The following is a 24,680-nucleotide window of genomic DNA, read 5'->3' on the forward strand; positions in this document are numbered from 1 at the left end:
ATTTTACTCAGCAGAATATCTGCTTCTATCGCCCAGCTGCAGCTGTTTCTCCCTCAGCACACTGGGTCCTGGAGGGACTCAGGAGTGGTGGCAGTTTCACTGAGTTAAACCATTATTGGGGTCTGCCCCTCATACCAGTCCTGGGTGATATATTGATATATCACCCAGGCCTGATACTGAGAGTAATTATAGCATGAAAGAACCAATGTTAAAAAACACATACACACAAACAAGAATGTTGGGTGAGCAGAAGCCCCTCCACATGCAACTGGCTCCGTGAGGAAAAGGGGCTGTAGGGGGGTGCCACTGGCTGCAGCCCATTTGTTGCACCACTTCCTCATCCCACACACTGAGTTGAGGGGGAATCCTCTGCATGGACTTCCACACGAGTTGACCTCTGGTGATATTGTGAGTGTCTTTCCCTTTTGTAGATGTCCATTCTCAGCACTTGGATGTTGAGGGCAGGGAAGCTGTGCAGCATCGGTGGGTAGGGTTTAAATGCCTGGATCACTTTCCTCTAAAGATGAAATACAGTCGATTCACAGCTCTGCATTAGGATGTCAGCTGTTAACATTTCAGTCAATTGAATGAAACAGGGTTCTATTACAGTATGCATGAAGGAGATTATAAGGCTGATGAAGAAAGAAGTGATGCACACAGCTATTTTGCACCCATAAAACTAGCTTTTCTTTAATATTCAGGTCAAAGGTCTGTATGGGTATGTGCAAGGCCATAGTCTGGATTTGCAGTTGTTTCTATTTCTTCTCTTTAGCTTGCTTGGTGTTTTTTAACAAAGACTAAGGATTGAAGCAAGAGAGAAAGCACGTTGGTCCCAAATATAATACTCATTATATTTAGTAGTAGTACTTTGCTGCCTAATGTTTAATAGCCTTGAAGAAATAGCAGGATAGTGGTCAGAGACTTGATTAAGGGATTTTAGGGAATGAGCCCTTTATAGAAATTGCATATTGTCTAGATTTTATTTCTCGCATCAGAATCTCCGTGCCAAGAAAAAATGCAAGCTTGTGGAGCAGGGGGTATTTTAACCTGATTGTGTAAACCTATAGTTTTCTGTATTTATGTGAAAATTGGTTAATTCTCTGTAGGTGACTTTGCTGTGCTTTGGAAAAACTTGTGCAACTTGTTTCACAATAGAGCACCATTAATCGGGTGAGAGCTCAGTAACCTGTATTTGTTCAAAGTAATCAATAGCACAAATATTGTACTTGTATCTTAAAACAGACCAGTGTATAGTTGATGGGGTCACCTATGATGTAAACCAGACCTTCCACAAACGCCATGAGGAAGGACACATGTTGAACTGTACATGCTTTGGTCAAGGTCGGGGAAGATGGAAATGTGATCCTGTGGGTAAGTCCATTCTCAACTGAACTTCCTGAAATATCGAGAGCCAGAGAGAGGGGGAAGGAACAGTAAGGCTTTTGCCAAACCCCAGTTTGATAGCAGGTATTATAATAAATGAGTGAAGCTATGTTTGATGGTAAAAGTCAGATCATGCCATCTTTTAAAGGCTGCATTCTCTGTAAAACTATTACAAAAATCTGTTACCAAATACTGCCTAAAACTTTGCTAATGTAACTAGTATATACCACCTCTTCACAGCATTTGAATGTAGGTTGCTTATAAGCCTGTAGTATACACAAATCTCCCTGCTTGCCCATGAATTGGGGCCATAGTATTTAATTTTCAAAGATGCAAATTGGAATAATTTTTTAAAACTACTCCCATGAACGTTTTGAGATGACTTTGGTTTCTCTTTGACCCGATCCACCCTCTTACTCACCTTTCTCCAAACTAGAAAGCCCCAAAATAGCATAGCCTCTCCTCATATGGGAACACAGTTTGAAACTTTCACCATGAAGTTTTTCTAGTCTCTTGAACCAAAAGCTTCAAAGGCAGTTCTAGCAAATATTATCTTACCTGAGGCTAAGCCTGTTTTACTTGGCTGACTGTACTCTGCTAGGACCAATGAAGATTTGAATTGTGTGAACAGCACTCGTGAACCTGGTCATAGCTAAGACTATTTCTAAGAATGAACACATGGCTGTTTTCTGACCAAAGAAACATTCCTAATTTTGTTTGCATGTTTAGGCCTGGGTGTTTGATAGCTGGTTATTTAATCCCTGGGGAGCTTTAATGTTTTTCCTGGCAAGCATTTATAAAGTCCTAGTGGTTAAGTTCTTCTTCATTTAAAATAGATCTGTGCAGGTTTACTGAACCACATTCTGCAGCTTAATAAATGTGAGGCTGTTGCAAATGGCTGCTTGGGGGAAAGGGAGTTTTGTTTGAAAATGAGTTAGAAAGTTCTGTAAAAATGGGCTGTTTCCATCTTTGCCATGCATTTTTTGGGGGAAATTGCTGCAGTTAGCACCTAGTAAAACTTATTAATAAAGCTCCCATCTGCAATGCACTAAGATAAATGTGAAGCAACATGATTAAGGCTCATTTAAGTATTCTGGAATTTCAGAATCTACTTTCCACTTAAAACTCTGCTCCTAATAGTATAGCTTAGAATTACAGGGACAGTGAATAAGAGAATACAAAGATCTAAATATTGAAATGGCTTGATTCTACACCCCTAAAATACATTGAAATTTTGCTATTTCATGTTATCAGCAGAAGCAGAACTGAATTTAAAAGAAAGCAAATTTTGGCCATTGGTGGAGATACAAATGGGATGTATATTTGTCACGTACCCCAAAAGCACTATTTGCTGTTTTCACATTTTCATAATAGAATCCTAGAGAAATACGAGTAAATCTGCTCCCACCGAAACGATTCCCTTCTACACAATTATTTATGGCACATGTGTCCTACTTACATCAGAAAGCCACAGACTCCTTGACTAAATCCTTTCCTCTCAGCTTTAGTTTTCAGTCTGCATGATAGAATTAATAATGGTAACTTGTGTGATAGTTGTGTTGAAGGGTTCTCTGCTGTAGTCTTTCTATCTGGCCTTGGGCATGTGACTTTCCCTTAATAGGTGGGAAGGAGCAAGGTTTTGAATGGAATTCATTCCATTCAGGCACAGGAACCTGCTGGTGATAAGGTTCCAACCCTGGGCCAGTGACTCAAGTGAGAAATGGATCCTGATGGGTTGCCCCTCTAAAAGACATGCCAAGGCTATGCTATTTGCAACAGATGGGGAAGCCCCAGCTGGGCCCACTTTGAAACCCCACTTCTTGTGAAGAGCACAGGCAAGTTGGGGGGGGATATGGGAATTTCAAAGGGCTATATGGAAATGTGGAAACAGGAGTGTCGAGTCTGTAAGCCTGAAGAACCCCACACTTGAAATTTCTGTGTAATAACCACACATTCCCCACTTGGTTTTCTGCTTCCAGACCAGTGCCAAGATTCTGAAAGCCAGACCTTTTACCAGATTGGGGATTCGTGGGAGAAGCACGTTCATGGTGTCAGATATCAGTGCTACTGTTATGGCCGTGGCATTGGAGAGTGGCACTGCCAGCCTTTGACCGCATACACAGGTAAGAAGCTGTGGGATGAACAATCGGTTGTTGTTTTTTTAAAGGATCCAGTATGTATCCTTTGAGCATGTTTTCTTGTTTTCAGTGATTCCATGTGAGCAGAACTTTGCATAAGACCCTTTTCTCTTGCAGAGAATCCTGTTTCCTAAGAATCTTATCTTTTATGGTTTTGATCACATTTTTAATGTAAGAGAGAGAAGTTAGAAAGTAATCAGGTCCAAAACATGTGTCCCATGAATTACAAGAATCAAACTTGCATGTCTTTAATGTTATTTCCATTGAATTGTACATTTGGGTCTCTATACTATTCACATTGTGATTTTTAAATTATTATCATTTTAGCATCCTTCCAGCTGCCTCTTCACCATATGGATTTTCAGGGCAATGGTTACTCTTTACTTGCACACACCTTTCCTTCTTTTAGCTGTCCAGACTGAATTTTTTTTAAGGGATTTTGAAGCTCACTTAGATACTTTTTTTTTCTCCTGGTGGGGCTGCTTCTTTGCTTCTAACAGCTTCGTGGCAAGGATGATAGCTTTTAGTACCTGGCATGACCAGCTCTCTGAACAAAATGAACTGTCCTGATCATCCAGTTCCAGGAATTTTGCATAGATGTGGTTGATACGAGTTTGTTTGTTCAGCTTCAGCCTTATGCGCATACATTGATAAGAGAGGCTGCTGAGTTGACCTTTGGGCTTTCAAACCGCATTTGCAGCTTTGTTTTTACTAGCTTTTAAATTTATGGATGAGCATCACAGTGCCTAGTGGTAGTTGATGGCCTAGTTATCCCATAAAATAAATAACTTGTGAGTAAGCAGGAGTTTATTGCTTCCGCATATTGATTCTGGGATTATAGCCCTGGAATTGCAAGACTTGCTTTGGGAAGTGTGTCTTTTTACTTCCCAATTTTTTGCTGATATACGATTAGACAGGGTTTGAGGTTGGACTGGAGCTCTGTCTGAAGACTTGTGTGCAACTCAAGCATAGTTGCCTATCCTACACCATTGAAGATCAAGGAACAAAAGACACCTCTGTTCGAGGCTGAGTCAGTGATGAATATACAGTATTTTGTTAGGGAGAGACCTAGACAGTCTTGCTGTCTTGCTTTGCTGTGGGTCAGTGAACTTGGCTGCAGGATTATATGGCCAGAAAGTTCTAAAAGGTAGTTAAATCCTATCACTGCAAGGCAGGGTTATCCATTCATCATGTGCTTATCATGTGCTGACCCAAACCATCCAGAGCTAGTATGTGCTCGAAGTGGAAGGTAAGATGTTGCCTACTAAGTGGATGGCTCCCTTCCTTAAGCAATGTGGAACTCCAGTGTTGTGGGGAAAAACATTCCCAGCTCAACATTCTTTGAGGGGCAGTAATAGATGGAAAATTAAGGACCTTTTTTCCACCTTGCCTTCCTTCCTTCCGTCCATTACAATTTTGGAATGGTTTATAGTCATTCTTCTGAGATAATAGTCCATAATTTTGTTGGAGCTTCTAATTTGTTTATTCAAGGGAATGTTCAAGAGGTTGAAGAAGGAAGTACATTTTGTTCTCTGGTATAGATAACTGAGTACACATAACTTGCACCAGCTGAGAATGGCATAGTAACACAAACTTTTCTTGGGAAAAGTAAGTAGTAATCAGGAAAGAACTGGGTTCCATTTTTATGAATTTTGGAGTAGAAAGTGGCATACATTTAAACATGCATGCACTATGTTCCACCTGTTGCAAAATATGTATGTTTTGTACTGAGATGGGAACAGTAAATGTTGAATGAGATGCAGCCCAGACCAATTTCACAGCCCCACTCAGGATTATCTACTTGTTGAGTTAATATCCTGCTTTTCCATTGGCATGTTCAAGGCAGTTAACAATGTTGCACAAAACAATTCCTATAACTGTTCACATGGAAGATGGTTCCCATAGGAAGCTGGAGAACTGGATTTGACTCTTCCCATGACTGCTGCCAGTTAACATTCTTTGAGGGGCAGTAGTAGATGGAAAATTAAGGACTGATTTTCTTAGATTAGGTCTTCTTTGTGACAAAGTATACTTTGTGGGATTCACAGTTCACCAGAGGAACAATAATGTTGACTCTGGAGGGTCAGCATGCATTCAGGGCTGAAACACCCTGGGATTCCTTGTTCCTGTAGGCAGTGTTCTATTACCTCAGGATAACAATTCTGAGATAGCACCCCTGAAAATAGCAAGACTTATTTTGGGTCTGGTTGAGCAGTGAGACTCAGGACATAGAACATGAGGTGGAGTGTGGCCTGCACGAGTGTTACTACTCCAAAGTGATAGTATTCTGTTGAGAGAAATAGTACATCTTGAGGCATGTGAAGTGAAAACACAAGTCCTCAGGTTCCTCTGATTGGCTTTTGCAGTTATAATTGAGTCCCGGTATTCTTGTGCGACTGTTACAACAACCCATCTCAAGGAGTTATGTGAAATATGTGTACCCTCAGAATAGTAGCCAAGGCCTTCTTAGATACACGATGGCTGGGAAATGTGGGGGTAAATCAAACAACCGAGTTCCTGAGTATCTCTTTGGCAGTTGAGACCATTTCAAAGCTAGCCCCAGCATGGGAGGGGGCTTGTTTTTATTGAAGCTTTTAAAAGTTTCCACAGGTATGTATGCTGTACAGTTGTCCAAACAAGTTAGCAAAGGGAAACTTCTTTAAAAGGAAGAATTTAATTGCTAAAATAACAGAGGGTTCCACAGAGCCAGACAGTTCCTTGCTGATGTGCTGTGGGGATTTAAGTCTTTCTCACTAAACACCATATACTCATTCAGAAGCTGTACTGAATCAGCATTTAACTGGAAATTTGATGCAGGTGGTACAAAACAAACAAACTGAAGGTTAAAATGAGTTGAGCATCAATAAAATGAAAAACGGGGGCTGTGAATTTAATAACTTTTTATGCTCTTGGGTGACCTGGCAGATCACTAACTCTCAGCCTGACCTACTTACCTGGTTGTTATGAGCATAAAAGAGGGAAAAGGGGAACCAATAAGTTCTGAGTGTGAGCTGATTTGGAAATTAATGCAATACATTTGGAAAGCCCTTGCATGTGTAATGCAGCAGCCATATCACACTCCTTTTGTGATGTGCCAACATCACAAAAACTTGTATATATTACCTGCTTCCACATTTCATTTCCTGGTGAATCCCACCATAAGAATACCATACTTTTCCATGTATAGGTTTTTTTACTCCAAAACAATGTTAAGAAACAGGGGTCATCTTATACACGGGGGTCATATTCCCTCATTTTCATAAATTTGAGTCCCCCAAAATAGGGGTCGTGTTATACATGGAAAAATCCGGTAAATCTTGAAGATTGTGTTGTGTTTTGCCAAAAAGGGAAAAAAAGTTGAACACAATCCTTATATTACTGTACAATGTAGGTGGGTTATGATTATTGGAGACAGGAGGGAAATATGAAAATAAATTTACTTGAAAAAGATGCATAGATGTAGCTGTAAGTGAACTAATGGAAAAAAATTATATTTTAGGTTCCACTGGCCCTGTCCAAGTTATTATCACAGATGTCCCAATTAATCCTGATTCTCATCCTGTCCAGTGGGTTGCACCTGAATCCTCTCACATTTCCAAGTACATCATCCGATGGAAACCAGTAAGCACATGTTTCATTTGTGGAACAACTTTTTCTTAGTCCTAAGAATTTAGAAGTCTTGCAAGCAGATGGAAATTTGTTATTGCAATCTACCATGGCAATACAATAGAAGTAATTTTTACTCTTAAGGCTTAATTCATTTCAGTACTTAACAATCTATATATTCTGTAAGTGTGCTGAGGTTGGTGGCCTAGCCTAAACCAAGAGGGTGAGCTGGGTTAAAACACCCATCCTCAATTTTGCAGCTGGATTTTGCGTGGAGGGCTGTGGGCACTGGTGAAAATGTTCATGGTAGACAGGGGAGCCTTTTCCATTGCTGTGATCACTGGGCTGATGCTTCCTAAGCAGAAGTCAGTAAAAATGGCAGTGACGTCATTGCTATAGTTACAGGAATATGTTCCTGTTCGTCATTTCAAGCAAAGGCAAGAGATGCGGCTAAATCTGATTGGCTGAGTGGTACTGTGCCATCACATCCACCCAATGACCCATAATTAGTCTGGTTTGTATAGCGAAGAAGGAACCTTTTTTGAGATGAACAGAATGGTGTCAAAGTAGCTGCCAAGGGAGGCAGGGATTAGGTCTTGGAAACAAGAAAGTGTCCCAAATATTATGTATTTGGCAATGAGTGGCTCAGTCGGGGGAGCTGGGGTAGAGCCACCAGCTTCATGGGATCAGATGGAAGTCTAGTGGTTCCTTGCTTCACCTCACTCCTGCTGCAAAAGCAAACATGCAGCAGTTAATGGATGCGTTGCACGTCAGGCCTCCAAGGGGTTACATAGAGGCACCTCAAAAGATCCAGCCTTCTAATGAAAGAGATTGCTAAAGACTGTTTGGGGACCAAATGAAGAAGAGGGCATGTGCTCCTGCACATTTAATAGTTGCACTGAAGAGAGTTTCGGCAGGTGTTGCTTGTCACACAAGCTAAAACTACGCAATTTCCTCTCCTACAAACAAACTGCAGGAGCCTTGTGTACATTGTTCTCTGGCCAATTTAGGGACGGAATATGCACCATGAGGAAAAGAATAAGCCATATATGAACTGTTAGGATCTGTTTGGTTTGGTTTTTTGTTTAGTTGGTTTACGGTACATTCCTCCTTTTCACTGAAGTCTTTGGACCGGCTCCCATGACATGTGTGAACTGCAGTGGATATATCACAAACCATGCATTCAAAATGGTACCTGTGCCACTTGCTCTTCAAAATATGGATTGGTCCATGAGATAAGTGTTGAAAGAAGCTTTTGTTCTGCATTCCTTTAAGCAGCACCTGCTCCTTCCATATCATTGTCCCATAAAGGAAATGCAGATGCTATTTAGAAATGGAAGCAAATGAGAATCTTCCTCATAATGAAGGACACACACGGACTTCTTCTGTTGCCATATTCCTGTCCTAATATCCTCTGTGTTTTGCTCCTTTAGAAAAATTCTAGAGTGAAGTGGAAAGAGGCCACCATCCCAGGCTATTATAATTCTTACACTATCTCAGGCCTGAAACCTGGTATCGTTTATGAGGGGCAGCTTATTAGTGTTCAGCACTATGGCCAGAGAGAGGTCACCCGTTTTGAATTTACCACCTCGAGCACCACAGCTATTTCAAGTAAGTATTATTTCATTCTCTCCCAAGATAGACAGATGCTTAACCTCCAGGTACAGGGCAGTATACAAATTCAACAAATTATTATTATTATTATTATTATTATTATTATTATTATTATTATTATTATTTATTATTAAAGAAATTTGTTTTGCGTTGCTGGTAGTATTTGCTTTAATGTATATCAGTCTTGAAACAGTCTTGAAACTTCTGATAGTTGCTGTGTTTGCCATAATATTTCCTATACCAACAGTAATGGCATAGAACGGTATCCAGTAGCCTCACATTTCACCTTGTTTCTGTGCATTTTTGAAAAATACCAGTCTGCTTCCCTGCCACTCTGTGCTTTCTCTAGGGCTGGGCGATATCTGGTTTTCAACATTGTGACACATATCCCTGGTATAACATTGTGATATACTGATATATCACTGTGTGTGTGTGTGTGTGTGTGTGTGTGTGTGCGCGCCCAGCCCTACTTTGATCTGTTTCAGGTTCTGAGACCCTCCGTATAAAACAAACCTCTGTGTTCGCCATTCACTATGATGTGGAATCTAAAAATGGCTGTAAAGTTTTCACCTTTTTGCTAAAGTGGATGAGATTCATAGGCACACAAGCTCCTCCACAATCGATTAAACCTGCCAAATTGCAAACAAGCAAACGCAGAACTTTTTTGTGGGTGAAGTCAAAGCGGTTCACTTTTCACCGTAATATCTTCTTATGTGGAGGGGTGCAGGGGGTATTTGTTTCCCTGGTCTTTCTTACCTTAAAGTAAGAGGTCGCCAAGTGGTATGCATATTTGCTTGTACATCTTAAAATATATATAGCTTCCCTTTGGTCTTCCCTTTCGAGTGCATGTCTGTGTCTTCTGTTGGTCTTACAATGTGAGGCTGCCTAGAACGCTGCCTATGGACTTCTCAAGAGCTCTGGGGTTTTGCAGTTTTTTGCTAAAAGAACTATGTAGGATTTATAAATGAAGCTTTAATCTTTTTTTTATTAAAAAAAAATCTACTGCTGTGCTTTAACAACGACAACACCCAACACCAACCCAGAGGTCTTGAGTGTTCTGCCGTCAGGGAGCCAGCCAAGAACACCCCACCCCAAGTTGCAAGGCGTTATTGATGTCATGGTTTCATTCAGGGGGGGAGAAATACCCCCAAATCACCCCATTGTTCAGCCCTTTTGCTATCAGTTTTAACTCACAATTAACAAAAATAAAAAAGTATTAAAAGTCTGTATTAAAACCTACTTTTGTATAAAATCAAAGCCTATGTAAGGCAATAGCTCTTGATTTCTCCTGTTTTTTCTTCCATGAAACTATTGCTTATATATTAATTTTGCTTTGCAGGTACTCATGTGATAGGAGAAACAACAGCACTTCCTTCTGTGGTTTCTATCTCGGAATCCATCACAGAAATTACAGCCAATAGTTTTGTGGTTTCCTGGGTTTCTGCTTCAGACACTGTCTCAGGATTCCGCGTGGAATATGAACTGAGTGAAGATGGGGATGAGCCCAAGTACTTGGGTAAGATTGGATGAGCATCAGTCGCAGATGACATAAATAGGGTTAATTTCATTTCAGCCTATAAAGCTTATCTAGTATGGTTGTCCTCATAGCCATGTCTACTCAAAAGTAAGACCCTTTGAATTCCCAGCTATGTTAAGGATTGCTGCCTAACTTTTGTTCTGCTATTGAAAATATAAGTCTCATAATTATAGATATATGAATTATTTAGAATTTTCTGAAACTGCATACAATTGTGTATGGAGGCTTCATTCAGGCAGATCATACCTCTTAATTTCTTGCCAAGTGAGTTTCACTTCAGTTTTCTGGAGTTTTCAGAAGTGCCCAGTGCAGTCCAATCTGATACATGTTTTCTTCAAAAGAATTCCTGCTGAATTCACTGGGGTTTACACCAAAGCATGGCATTGTAGCACTAGAATCCTGTTTGTTTGTTTGTTTGTACATAACAAACATTCCCTGTTTTTCATTTGTTCTTTTTAAAGATCTTCCAAGCACAGTCAATTCAGTTAGTATCTCCAACTTACTTCCGGGTCGCAATTACATCGTCAAGGTCTATGAGGTCTCAGAAGAGGGAGAGCAGGATTTAATTCTGTCCACCACACAGACAACGGGTATGTTGCCGATATTTGGCAAGGAAAGACACCGGGCCACCATGTTTTCCCTTTGAAGCTGGTCGCTTCCTTTTTGTGCCATTAGACTTTCATATTTCTCTCTCTCCTTAAACAGCGCCTGATGCTCCTCCTGAGCACCATGTAGAAAAGGTTGATGACACTTCAATAGTCGTGAGCTGGAACAGACCAGAAGCTCCAATCACAGGTCTGGCTCATTTACTTGTCTTGGTTTTTAAATTTTGGTGCATTTTGTTTTTCTTCAGTTGTAAGAGAGGCAAACGCATGGCAATATAGCCGAGGACTAAACTCTTTATACACCAAAAAGTACCGTATATATTTCAGGCATGCAGGAGGTGACTATCAATCCTGTTGCCTGTCTAATAAAAACAGAGGGCTCTGAAGTATTGTGATTCATAATGTTATAGTCCTCCTAAATTTTAATTTATGCAGGCTCACTAGTCCTCAGTTTCTGAAATGTGCAGGATCCAATAAAGGCTTGATTAATAACGGTAGCTAATTCAACATAGGGATGAGCAGATGTCTCCCATTTGGTTTTGTTTCTGTGCCATGGGCTAACCATGCATTTCTGGCTACCTTAGGGTACCGAATTGTCTATACTCCATCTGTGGAAGGCAGCAGTACAGAACTCAACCTGCCAGAGTCTGCCACCTCGGTGACGCTCAGTGACTTGATGCCTGGTGTTCAATACAATATTAGCATCTATGCTGTGGAAGAGAATCAGGAGAGCTCTCCTATTTTCATTCAGAAGACGACTACAGGAGCACCACAGGAAGGTAGTGCCTACTATATTTCCACTGCTCTTCCCTATGTCCCTCCAAAGCTATACCACCCTCCAAATGTGAAAGAGAAACGGGACTTCCTGGATTCATCCAACTCCACCAGAAGCTGATTGGTTTTCTTGAGTGACACAATGGGAAGGACTTTTGAGGGACATTGGAAAAGGGAACATCAATTCCTCTGTGATATGGTAGTGGGATGTGATGGGCATTCTTTTTACTTAGTTTTGGTTACATTTAAACCATTCCCACCTGGCAGCTACTTTCAAAATGTGGCAGCATGAAAAGGGCAGTTGTAATTTGGGGTCCAGGTTAGCCCCCCCCCTGTCATTGGGGTCACTTTGCAGTTCAGTAAGGGGTGTGCTTTGTGCATCTTCCTGGCTAGGTGTGATTCCTTCACCCAAGGATTTGCAGTTTGTGGAAGTCACAGATGTCAAAGTCACCATCATGTGGACCCCCCCTGAAAGTGCTGTGACCGGCTATCGCGTAGAAGTGATCCCAGTTAACCGCCCTGGTGAACATGGTCAGAGGCTGCCCGTTACTAGGTATTCGTTTGCTGAGGTCACAGAGCTTCTGCCTGGAACAACCTATGTTTTCAAGGTCTATGCCCTCGGACAAGGCACAGAAAGTGAGCCACTGACGGGAGAACAAACAACCAGTAAGTAAATTTTCTTTAACTATGTTTATATATTTGTTCCAACCTCATCCTGCTAGAAAACTCAATATTTCACAAATATTTATTTACAATTAGAAATGTGGACGTTAGTGGCCAGGATAGTTCAGCAAGAGAATTTCTTTATCAAAAGCTGCTTTTCTGGTTCAGGAGTTCCTTCCAACTGAACTTCAGACTTCCTTTTTTTGAGACCATGAGTTGGTGGTGGAGACTGTTGAATTAAATATTGTGCACATAACATCGGCACTCACACATAACCTTTAGTGAAGGATTCTTGGTCACAGCCACTGTCTTTGTAAAACTCAAAACACGTCTTAATGCAGAATGTCCACATGATCTTGTCAGGGTAAAGCAAAATAGCAATCTACTGTGCTGTCATTGTGATACAGTTTTAAAATTGTGTATTTTGAGGGCAGTGATGGACCAGATCCCAAATGTAGTAGTGCTGAGTACAGCTATTTTTAATAGGCAAGAGCTGGTAACAGGTGTTTGCAACTGTGCTTTCCATTCATTATGATCATGACCAGAATTGCTTCATCTAAACCACATTTTGAAAAACATTCACATAAATCCTGTGCTATAATTGAAATATATGGGAAAAGAGAACAGACAAGGTTTCCAATGAATAACACCCCCCCCCCCCTAGTCCTTCAGACCAATTGAATACTTGCTTATGAAATCTATGGATCTTTCCTTTTCATCTGTACAACAAATATATATAATCACAATTTATTTTAAAAGTTTTGGAAACATACAAGTATTGCCTCTTTGCTATGCAATGAAGGGATAGAACTGTAGATTTTGTGATCATGGTTGTTAATTGCTGTAACTAAAGACATTCTGCATATGGGGACCAGTACAATAGTTGGCACAGTATGTGTTTATGTAAGAAACAAACCCAAGGAAGGAAGATTAGGTACCTGCGCCCCTTTAAAATACCTCTAAATATCCAGGTGCCAACTTGGATAAGAGCCCAGATTCCAGTGGTTCATAAGAAGGGACTGCTGGATCAGGCCAATGGCATCCAGTTCTTACAGAGGCCAACCAGATGCCTATGGGAAAGCAGGGAGCAGGATTGGAGCAGGAGAGCACCATCCCATCCAGTGGTCCTCAGCAACTGATATTCTAAAGCATTACTGCTGCCAGCGTGGCTAGCAGTCCTCAAGAGCCCCACCCACCATGAATTTGTCTAATCCTCTTTTAAAGCCACCTAGATTGGTGGCCATCACTGCCTCCTCTGAGAGCAAGTTCCACCGTGTGAAGAAGTACTTTCTTTTATCTGTTCTGATCTTAACTTTTGGCATAAGATGTGAGGTCGCTGTTATGAAATAAATACTGACTAGTGGTAGCAGTAGCAACTGTGGTGTGAAGCCCTGCTCTATATGTTTAGGCAGGGAGGAGGGAAGAACAATGGCTTCCTAAGAAGATGTAAATCGATTGTTTGGATTTCCCTTCTAGGACTGGATGGCCCAACTAACCTGCGTTTTGTCAATGAGACTGACTCTACTGTGCTGGTGACATGGAGGCCCCCTCGTAGCCGCATTGCAGGATACCGGCTTACTGTGAGCCTCACAACAGGAGGGCAACCCAAAGAGTTCACCGTGGGGCCCTCAGTCACCAGATACCAGCTGAGGAACCTGCAGCCTGCCTCTGAGTACAGTGTGTCCCTAGTGGCTATCAAAGGAGACCAGCAAAGCAACCCGGAAACAGGAATCTTCACAACTTGTAAGCAAGAAGCAGCTTTGGATATTGTTTCAGTTATCCTAATATTTCCCAGGCTTATGATGAGGTTGTGTCTAAAAAAAAAAGAAAGAAAAATTGATTAGTATAGAACAGCAGCTCACCTGGGGCTCAGTAAATCTCCTGGTTTTGTTGCCTTCATGGCATTGCAGAAACAAAGCATGGGTATAGGTTTCTCCAGCAGCGGCTAGTGTGGTGGGTCAGAGTAGCACACCCAACGCAGGCATCGCTTATCACCTTATGAGGCTGGGGCAGGGTAGTGGCAAGGTCAGGGTGGCGGTGATGCACTGTTGGAGCCAACTTGCACGCCACACTATGTGACTTGTAGGCTGCATTCGTTTTGGTGGGTCACAAGTTATGTAGACCTGAGTAGACTCTGCTGGTCACCTGCAGGTGGTGTCTCTGCAATTTGTTTTGAGATGAGACTAAAACTTCAGGCTGATTCCAAAGCTGAGTTGATCAATGACATAGCACATGTACAAAAGAGCCGTATTGGGTTCAGACTTTTAGAATATTTGGTTTAGAAAAGTCCTGATCTTAAAACTGCTGCCTTGGTTTTTTATTAGCTGTCTGCTGGCTTGTATCTGTTCCAAGTTAAATGTGCCTGATAACCAGGATCTAAGTTACATATTAATACTCTAATATTGCTTCCAGTCTCTCCCCCCCCCCAGTAGAGTCATTCTGGTCTAGCACTACTGGAAGTGATAGCAGACTGTGACTCAGATGTGGTGTGACGCTTTCACCAGAAGGAACCAGCGACAGATTTTAGAAGTTGTCACCCTGTCATCTGTGTGGGAGAGATGGACACACTTGGTATATGGGTGTCCTTTTAATATAGCTTTTGATTCCTGGGGAGCTGGCTACATTTTTATACTAGCTCATCTGGCTCACCAGACCTAACTTTAGAGCCACATCCTAAGTCTATTTAATTAAGTGCATTTGGGTGTATACTTAAAGTTGCTACTACACAACAGCCAGTGTGTCTTGCAGACATTCCTTCAGAGGCAGTTAATTAGGGATTTTTATCCCAAATTGGCAACATTTTACTTGTTTACAGAGGAAGGGAACCCATTGTTTTGGTAGCCATGCGGTGTTGTTTTCTCTGCTGGGTAGTACTTTGAACTCACTTTGAAGCTGATGTAAATAATGAGATCCCTCTACTTTGCAAACTAGAAGTAATGCACAGTTCTCAGGCCTTATGCCGGCTGCTTCCAGCTTTGCACCCAGGAGCTGGTTTGGGGTTCATATGCATTCATACACGTAAACGTGTTTTGTTGGAATGAACCATCTCCTTTGGTTAGCCCATGACCCTGAGGACCAGGTGGCAGGACGAAGAGTAGACTGGTTACTATGGCAATGACTAAATCTGCTTTGGCAGGCAAGAGTTGGGATGAAATGCAAACTCTTTATCCTGGTACTAAAGAGTTGAGCCTGGCCTACTGAGCGCTGGGTGGGTTCAGCTTCTGGGATGGCTGCCTCCCTGTGCTGTCACAAGAACTCTCCTCCTCATGGGAAAGAAAGGAGGTGGTGGGAGGCATGGTAATAATGGTTGCAAAACAAAGTGGGGATAGGAAGGCCAAGGAGGAGGAATCGCAGGACTTCTGGAGAAGCCTGCTAAAGAGCTTGTGCTGCTATCAGGACAGGAAGACTTTGGGGGTAAAAGTCCTGGGCCCCCATTCAGCAAAATGAGGACAACTCTCAAACATAGCAGACCTGGCTTCTCACATTTTGTACACATTCCTATCTAAAGAGACCACCACCACCAGACTATCAAACCCAGAGCCTCAAATTACTTGACTGCACCATGAACCTGTGGAAGAGCTGAGGGAATGCTAAACCCTCTTTCCTTCTCATGGAGAGATAACTGCTGGGGGCATGGAATATGCTCCTATGCCTCTCTGGTTACCCACATAGTATGCTTAAAGACCATCTTCGTAGGAATTTGGGTTCCAGCTGACAGGACTAGAGTCCAGCTCTCTTTAATTAGGCCCACAGAGTTTGTCGACTACTCTTTATAACAGGCCTAATTTCCTGGTGAGAATGCCCACCTCCTGCTGCAAACTTTGGGACTGCCTTTGAAGACTCCAGTTGGTGCAGAATTCAGTGGCCTGGTTGCTAACCGGGCAGGACGGTTCAAGCATATACAGTGGTACCTCGGGTTAAGAACTTAATTTGTTCCGGAGGTCCGTCCTTAACCTGAAACGGTTTTTAACGTGAAGTACCACTTTAGCTAATGCGGCCTCCCGTTGCTGGCACACAATTTCTGTTCTCATCCTGAGGTAAAGATCTTAACCCAGGGTACTATTTCTGGGTTAGCAGAGTCTGTAACCTGAAGCACCTGTATCCTGAAGCATCTGCAACCCGAGGTACCACTGTAACTCCAATCCTGGCCCGACTGCACTGGCTGCCAATCCGTGTCAGAGGCCAACGCAAAGCACTGGTTTTTGACCTATAAAGCTTTAAACAGCTCTGGACCACAATAGTCCAAGGACTGCCTCTCCCCATAGGAACCAGCTCTGACCTTGTGCTCAGATTCCCAGGCCCTCCTTTTCTGGGGTGGGGTGTCCTTCCCAGGGAGGGTCACCTGGCTCCAGCATTATATCTCTTGAGGCACCAGCCAAAACCTTTCCTCTATAACCAGGGCTTTGGCCTTTAATTATCTGCAGCTTTTTAGGGTGTGATGTTTTTAATGTATTTCTCTTTCTTTTTGGTTTTAATGTACAGTATCTATGCAGGGTTTGACTAGTTGCTTGGTTGTAAGTCGCTTTGGGTTGCGCTGGGCAAGATAAGCGACTGACAAATTAAATAAATAAACTAGTCCAAGGAAATTCCATACTACAAATAAAAATATTACAGCAACAGATGTTGTATGTGACACTCTTACAATATGAGGCAAACTATAAAATACAGTTCATAGCAAGCTGGCATCTCTAAGTGTCGTGATATTGTTTAAATAGGAGCTCTTTTTGTGATTTCGTCTTACAGTACAGCCCTCAGGCTCTGTTCCTCACTATACCACTGAAGTGACAGAAACATCTATTGTTATTACCTGGACACCAGCTCCAAGAATTGGGTTTAAGGTAAGAAAACAGCCACAAATTCCCACCCTACCAGTACTTCAGGTATCACTTAAACACACATGAAAACCAATCTACCTCAGCAGGGGGAGAGACCCCTGGTTCAAAAGGGCTTATTACCACTAATGGCTCATGGCTATTTGACAACTTGTAGTAGCAATTGATACACTGGCTGAACGTCATTTGTTTTAAGCCTGATGTAACAGATTAGAAGTTAAAGGAGGTGCCATTCGTTCAAAGGTTCCTGGAGCAGCTACAAACATTTGTTTATAACTTATAAAATCCACAGTTAAAAGTGGTTTGAATGTAATCTCCTAAGCAGCTAACAAAGAAGCAAAAATTAACAAGAAATCACACACACACACACAAAAAGCATCCTGATGAAATGAAGTTGTGAAAATGTTGTCTAGCATATGTTATCCTGCTAATGTGGCCTTGGTGGAAAAAGGGAACCTTGCTCCAGCGTGCATAAGATTTCATGTTTGTTGTTAATCATTCTTAGTTCTAGTAGTTCTTGTGCCAAAAAAAAAAAAGTCCAGGCTGTGTTTCAAGAAAGCTCTTAGTTCTGAGCCCAGAATGAACAATTCTACAGCGCATAAAATTGCTTAATAGAAATAATTAAACATTTCCAAACTTGGTATTTCATTTGGTTGCAGATAGAGTTGTTGTGGGTTTTTTTTGATAGAGTGGTTAAGAAGCCAAGGGAGAAGGGGCAGCAGAGGCAAGATGCTAGGAAAGTCAGCAGAGAAACCAGAAGCTGTTAGAGCCACAGAACTCTTTCCCTTTTCCTCCCTGCTTTAGTCTCTGCTCTCTACAATACTGAGGACTAGATATCTACTTTTCTGAAATGAAAGCCTGAAGTTCTCAGAAAGCTCGGGTTCCACCATGCATATATCTTTGCAGAATTCAACTCCTAATAGTTTTGATCATCCACATTAAGCTATACTGGTGTCCTTCACAGGAGTACATACTACAGCCGCCATTGTTGGCTGTGAATAATTCTTCATTCTTTTCCTACTGCAGTTGGGTGTGCGACCAAGCCAAGGTGGAGAAGCTCCAAGGGAGGTCATCTCTGAGTCTGGGAGCATAGTCATCTCGGGCCTGACTCCTGGGGTGCATTACGACTACACCATCACCGTACTCATGGATGGTCAAGAGAGGATCACACCCATCACCAAGACAATAGTTACACGTATGACATATTTTAACTATCACATAATGAACACTGCTTTTTTAGGCCAAAGATCCCAAAGCCATTATCCCCCACAGAAGTCTGTGGAATTATTTTGGAGTGGTTTCTTTGTAAAATAAATCGGGCAGATTTGAGCCAGTCTTATGTGGAAGAGGGGGTGGCACAGGGGTATTCCTACCACAGACAAGACTTGTTTCCTGCTAACCTGGGCCTGGTACATCCTGACACCTCCAGCAGACCAGCCCATAAGGATCAGACTGCCATGAGGTGCTGCTGGGTTAGAGAGCAGGGCAGTCCATGACCCAGAGAAAATAGTGTAAGTTGGAAGAACAGCTCTTGGAAGAACCTCTTGATGTTCAGGTTTTATATTTCCAGGTGGCTTTGGTGGTGCAAAATGCCTCCCATCAGCTTCAGCTGCTGGCCCCACCCCCCCTACCCTATATGGACAGGGATATATTTGTGTTGTCTCTGCTCTGGTAACCTCTAGGTTAGATTACTGTAATGGGGCTGCCTTTGAAGATGTTTCAGAAACTGCAAATGTTGGAGAATTCTGCAACCAGGTTGCTCATGGTGGTCTGAGCACATAACATCAATCCCGGCCTGTGTGCAGTGGCTGCCAGATGATTTCCTGGCCCAATTCAAAATGCTGGTTTTTACCTTTAAAGCCATATGCAGTTTAGGACCCCAATGCTTCAAGGACTGTCTCTCCCCACATAATCTAATTTGTGCCCTGCATTGCAAGGGAAGTGCAGAGGGGGGCAGAGTGAGAATAGGCTTTCTCTGTGGTGGCCCCTTGTTTATGAAATGATCTTTCCTTTTTAGGCGCTGGGCAAAAACATTCTTGTTTATCCATACCTTTGGATCTTAACTTTCTGCTTCTCTTTTAGTGGGGTGGGGTGGCGTTTGAGTCTATTCTATTTATACATGTTATATGTATGTAGTTTGGGCTGTTTAATCATTGTTTTTAATGTTTTTTGTAAATCACATTGAGTTTCATTTTTGAAAAAAGCAACTAATACTGAAAACTCTTTCTGTTGCCTATCTAGTGAAATCTTAAAACAATGATTTTACTACTTATAGCTCTGTCACCACCAACCAACTTGGAACTTGATTCCAACCCCAAAACTGGAATCCTCACTGTCTCGTGGGAAAGAAGCACATCTCCAGGTATTTATATTGTGCATGGCTAGAAACTGCCCTTTTGACTGAAGATCCTCAGCAATCCTGCTCATTTACTTGCTTGGTTTCTACCAAGCTGAGCTGTCATTTGGGGCATTGTTAACCAGATACTGGATACATCTGTTATAGTGCCATTTCTAGTACAGAGGGAAAGGAGGGCACTCCTTTCTAGGGAGCATTTTGAAAACGAATAGCACCACTGAAATCTGCCCACTAAGAAAAGAAGGAGGGTAAGAATATGGTAACTCTTCTACAATGTATTGCATTTCTTTGTGAATGCCCCCCTCAAAGCTATCAAACACCTTTAAAAGGTTGTCTTTCACAAGATTTGTGTTAAAAATAATGTCTTTAGCAGAAAAATGGAAAATTAACATTGAAACACACCATAGATCTATGTCTCAGTATGTTCATGAAGACCGCTGTGCACATCTCATTGGATTATATTGAAAGTATATATTCCTGCAATTTCTATAAGTCTATAACAAATGGAAACATCAGAATGCTTCATACTTGCCCCACATTCTGTGAAAACAATTATGTGTCACAGGCAATTGGAGGGGACCTTCTTGCTGGCTGTCAGATTTCCAGATTTTAAGACCATTTAACATCTTTAAATAGCTGCGCTCCTGTCTAGTTTTAAGGAAGTACAGTATAAGTGCCAACTAAGCCCTTTACCTCTGTGCTTTAGATGTAACTGGATACAGAATTACTACTGTCCCTACAAATGGACAGCAAGGTTTCACTCTGGAGGAAGAAGTTGATGCTGAACAGACATCCTGCATCTTTGAGAATCTGAGTCCTGGAGTGGAATACAATGTCAGTGTTTACACAGTCAAGGATGACCAGGAGAGCTCGCCCATCTTTGAAACCATCACACAAGGTAAAATTTAAAAACTGAGCAGCAGATTTGACAAATTTCACAGGGAGCCATCCTATAAATTTCTATACTTATGAAAGCTGTACCTGAACATCTTTTGGTGAAGATTTTTCATTGGTTGTGTGCATGTTTATTCATAAATAAATCCTGTTCATTTCAGTGCAATTTACTTCTAATTAGGATCACAGCCCTGGACACCAAGACAAACATACTTGCTCATTCCATATGGTTTTTATACTATTGTCTTATTTTGCATAGGTATACAACAGTGGTGAGCAGACTAGCCTTGGATTCGCTGCCTCTGACTCAGGGGAAATGGATCACTAAACATTTTGGGTTTATTCATATGTTACATTTTGTGTGGGTTTCCGTGTTGCTATATCAAATCTAGACAAACCAGATCAAGCGCCAGTTAATAATGGTCAGAGGTGTGAAGAATGTTTTAGAAAATAAGGTTCTTATTTGTTCAGGTGACATTGCCCATTGAAAATCAACAGTGCTTGATGTTTAGAAAGATTCTGGTGGAGGACCAATGTTCTCTGCTGCTGGATAAGCTCACTGAAGAGTCAAGTGTACCATCTCTGTATTGAGCTGTTGCCATGCTGATCCCAGATATCATGAAATACAAAATGAGCAAGTTGATCCAGTTGATCCCTAGTAAAATATTAAGCCTTCATCTATGTTTACTCAGATGTTAGCCCTACTTTATTAACAGTGAGACTTGCTCACAGGTAAATGTGCATATGATTGCAGCTATAGACCAAGAAAAAGTATCTCTTTGCTCTTTATTTGTGCTCAGAAGTATGTGTTATGACTGAAAATGTACATCCTGCCCTTCTTCTGTTGTAGAAGATGATGGTCTGGGATGTCTCAGTCTAGCCTTATGTTTGTAGTGCTGTAAAACCCCAAACCTGTCATTATGGGATTTTGCCTTATCCCCACCCCCCACCCCAATGGCTCCCAGCTCCTGTGTTTCACAGATGCTTGCCATTAACACTGCTTGGCATTTCTGTGCTCTTGTTGAGTCTCTCTTTGCTCCTATGGGCAACTAACACCCTGGTTTGAGTTAATTCAACAATCAGGTCCTTAACTCAATGCCACTTTCTAACACAAAGAAGCACTGGGGGAAAACTTTTTGTATGTCTTTAGTGCTTTCTTTACAGGTGATATGGTAAGCATATCCCACAAAGATAAGTGGTTATTTGGTAGAAAATTGATACTTTCTTTTTCAGTTCTGCTCAGTGGTTTTCCATAACAGAATGGAAAAAGGTTCTGCAATTATTAAACCAATGTTTTGCACCAGATGTAGACCACCTTTGAAAGATTCCTTATCAATTTAAGAATTGTATACTCCTCCCACCAAAGAAAACTAAAACACACATTTGCCCTGAAACAGGCTGTGTCCCTTTCAACATCCTTCCCATCCCTCTATAGTATAGTAGCACATAACATATTTTACGTAAGCGCCTCAAAACTGCTTACATTCAAACACAAAGTGAGGTAGGATTATGTTTCAAGGCTATGATATTTCTAAAAGTTTGCACTCAGAAAAGAATGGCTTTGTTAGATACTGAAGTTGATAGGAGTGAACGTCTGTAGTGCAGGTCAAAAAAGCAGGCATGAAAGAAGCAATATTAGTACCCTTAGCCGCTCTTTTTTTAAAGTGCCTTCTCGGTTGTGTACTGGTTGGCAACTTCCCCCACCCATAAGTCTACAGCCTTCTGGTCTGTGACATGACACATAGAAACTGTTTCCTCCCCACTTTATCCTAATTGAAAGTAGAATATTTAACCAAGGCAATTGCTTTCGAGTAATACTGCATCTGGCAAAACAATCCTGAACCTGATTATCTGTGTGGAACATGTATAACCCAGGCAAGCTGTCATTAACCACTAATGATTTGTACAAGGAAAACTTGGTACGGGCAAGCATATGTGTTAGTTGGAGAAGCAAACTTTTAAGACTGTGGGGCTCAGTCATTAGTTGATAGGGTCTCATACATTCCTGCCAATTTGATTCCCCCCGCCCCCCAGAGATGGGCTCCTTTGTTGTTTTACATATACTGGAGCAGGTGCCATTTTGCTCCATCCTGAAAACATATTTGCTGGCAGAGTGTTTCATGAGAATTGGCTGCAAATCCTGCAGAACATCTCTAATGACATTCAGAAGAGATGTTTTGCAGGTATTGTAAGAGGTTTTAGCTATCTAACCCATTGCTGTATGTTGTAAATGGTGGACTTGCTTTTCATAGGGAAATATCGCATATCACCACAATTACTTCGCTAGTTCTTCACTTTTAATTCACTGCTGAATTCACTGATGATCACTGCTTTCTCTCTCTCTTCCTTCCTGTTGTATTTTGCCTCCGTTTGTCTTTGGCTCCCTGTTTTGCTCTGTAACACAATAGAGGTGCCCCACCTCACTGACTTAAGCTTTGTCGACGTAACTGATACAAGCATCGGCCTGAGGTGGACCCCACTAAATGCCTCCACCATTATTGGCTACCGCATCACAGTAGCTGCAGCAGGAGAAAGTGTCCCCATTTCTGAAGATTTTGTGGACTCTTCAGAGGGACACTATACGGTCACAGGCTTGGAGCCGGGCATTGATTATGAGATCAGCGTAATCACACTCATTAATGGCGGAGAGAGTGCCCCTGCTACGCTGACTCAGCAAACTGGTGATTGTTGAAGACCTCCTGTGTTGAGAGGACTGTTTCATGCTGTCACTAGCTGCTTGGACGACTGGTTTTCTCAGTGGAGAAATGGGCCTCTTGCTTTGTTTAGGGAGAGGTGGCCAGGGGACATTTTTGGAAGTTGAATGGGAACAGATATACAGCATTATACACATAATTTCCGTTAAGTATTTCCACCAATTTGAGGTTGAATCTTGCATCTAAATAGCAGGTTAAAGCATCTTGCCAACTTCTCAGGGGATGATAATTTATTTGGCTTTTGCAATTCTATCTCCTAATGTTTTTGTGGCTAGAAAACATTTCTCTTTAACATTTCTTCTCACAGCTTTATTATCATTTCACAGTGCATATCTGAGCTGGGCTTGAACCCACATCTCAGAAGTTTCAGAACCTATGTGATGTATCCACATTGGCTTTCCTAGCCACAATGGAGATAAATGAAATAATCCAAATCCAAAAGCAATATCTTGGAGTCCATTGTCCTAATCTTCAGTTAGTGGCCCAAGTGTTCAAGTGATTTCGCCAAAATGGTCTGGGGAAGAAGGAATCCTCCAATCACGCTAGTGACAGGCATGGCAGTCTTTGAAACCTCTGTAGTGCATGTACAGAAAATGACCTGGGAGTTTGTTTTGCATGGAAAGACTAGTATGTTCACCTTAGCTGGGTAAGGCTTTATAACCTTTTCCTATGTAAGTAGTTGTAGAGTCCTAGAGACTTCACAGCTATTGTTCATCCTCCCCTCTGTATGCATGTTAGTGTTATGGAAGTGGTGCCTTTTCCCGTCTCTGAGCTGCTGTGGAGCACATTGGGCCTCTCTGATTTGAGATGGACTGCAAGATCCATAGGCAAAAGACAACAATACGGGAACTCACTGCTTGTCTTTTTTCTTTTTTAAAAAAGTAGTATTATGGAATACATTTGGAATCCATAGCGGTTTTGCTGAGAGGTTAAAGGTGCTTTACATCAGCTTTAACTGTGTAATGAAAGTCTGAAAGATTACTGCAGCTTACTTTCATGGAATGAAACATAGTTTAGTAGTACATTTGCATGGGTTTGATTTTGTAATGGATTCCTCCCCCCCCCTTTTTGCATGGGATTGTTTGTTTATTTTTGAAACACTATTGAATCGAATTCCGGTGCTTCTAAAATTACTGAAAATATTGTCCTTTTACCTCAGCTGTCCCTCCTCCCACTGATCTGCGTTTTACCAATGTGGGCCATGACACTATAAGAGTAACTTGGACTCCACCAACATCCATTGAACTGACCAACTTCCTCGTTCGTTTCTCACCTGTGAAGAAAGAGGAGGATGTTGCAGAGCTGTCTATCTCACCATCTGACAATGCAGTGGTTTTAACAAGTAAGAGACTGCTTCATTGATACCTTTTATCCAGTCATCAAACTGATGTGATTTGATATTGGAATTGGTAGACTTTGGGGGAGATGATTGGCTAGACGTCTACTTTAGACTCTTGCTGTCACTCTTTATATGCATTTTCTATGGCTATTTTTCATTTGTTTTCCCCTCAATTCACCAAATCTCATTTTGATGGCCTCTGTTTCATTTTTCTCTTTGTAGTTA

The 24,680-nt window shown here is 41.6% G+C and overlaps 1 protein-coding gene across 8 annotated transcripts in view; it reads left to right on the plus strand.

The window, feature by feature from the left end:
- FN1 (fibronectin 1) overlaps positions 1 to 24,680 on the plus strand; it is a 76,329-nt gene that overhangs the window by 21,433 nt on the left and 30,216 nt on the right. For 4 of the 8 annotated variants that reach the window (XM_082221452.1, XM_082221453.1, XM_082221454.1 and 1 more), the window contains exons 11-26: positions 1,243 to 1,371; positions 3,363 to 3,506; positions 7,021 to 7,142; positions 8,561 to 8,738; positions 10,081 to 10,257; positions 10,740 to 10,868; positions 10,984 to 11,073; positions 11,468 to 11,662; positions 12,051 to 12,323; positions 13,797 to 14,063; positions 17,064 to 17,158; positions 18,179 to 18,347; positions 19,428 to 19,514; positions 20,215 to 20,406; positions 22,811 to 23,083; positions 24,276 to 24,458. In XM_082221452.1, the coding sequence (XP_082077578.1) occupies positions 1,243 to 1,371; positions 3,363 to 3,506; positions 7,021 to 7,142; positions 8,561 to 8,738; positions 10,081 to 10,257; positions 10,740 to 10,868; positions 10,984 to 11,073; positions 11,468 to 11,662; positions 12,051 to 12,323; positions 13,797 to 14,063; positions 17,064 to 17,158; positions 18,179 to 18,347; positions 19,428 to 19,514; positions 20,215 to 20,406; positions 22,811 to 23,083; positions 24,276 to 24,458 (2,703 nt within the window). The remainder of the gene's footprint in view (positions 1 to 1,242; positions 1,372 to 3,362; positions 3,507 to 7,020; positions 7,143 to 8,560; positions 8,739 to 10,080; positions 10,258 to 10,739; positions 10,869 to 10,983; positions 11,074 to 11,467; positions 11,663 to 12,050; positions 12,324 to 13,796; positions 14,064 to 17,063; positions 17,159 to 18,178; positions 18,348 to 19,427; positions 19,515 to 20,214; positions 20,407 to 22,810; positions 23,084 to 24,275; positions 24,459 to 24,680) is intronic. The other 4 variants (XM_082221455.1, XM_082221458.1, XM_082221456.1 and 1 more) reach the window with 1 other exon arrangement.

This window comes from Podarcis vaucheri (assembly GCF_965113315.1).
Source record: "Podarcis vaucheri genome assembly, chromosome: 1".
NCBI lineage: Eukaryota > Metazoa > Chordata > Lepidosauria > Squamata > Lacertidae > Podarcis > Podarcis vaucheri.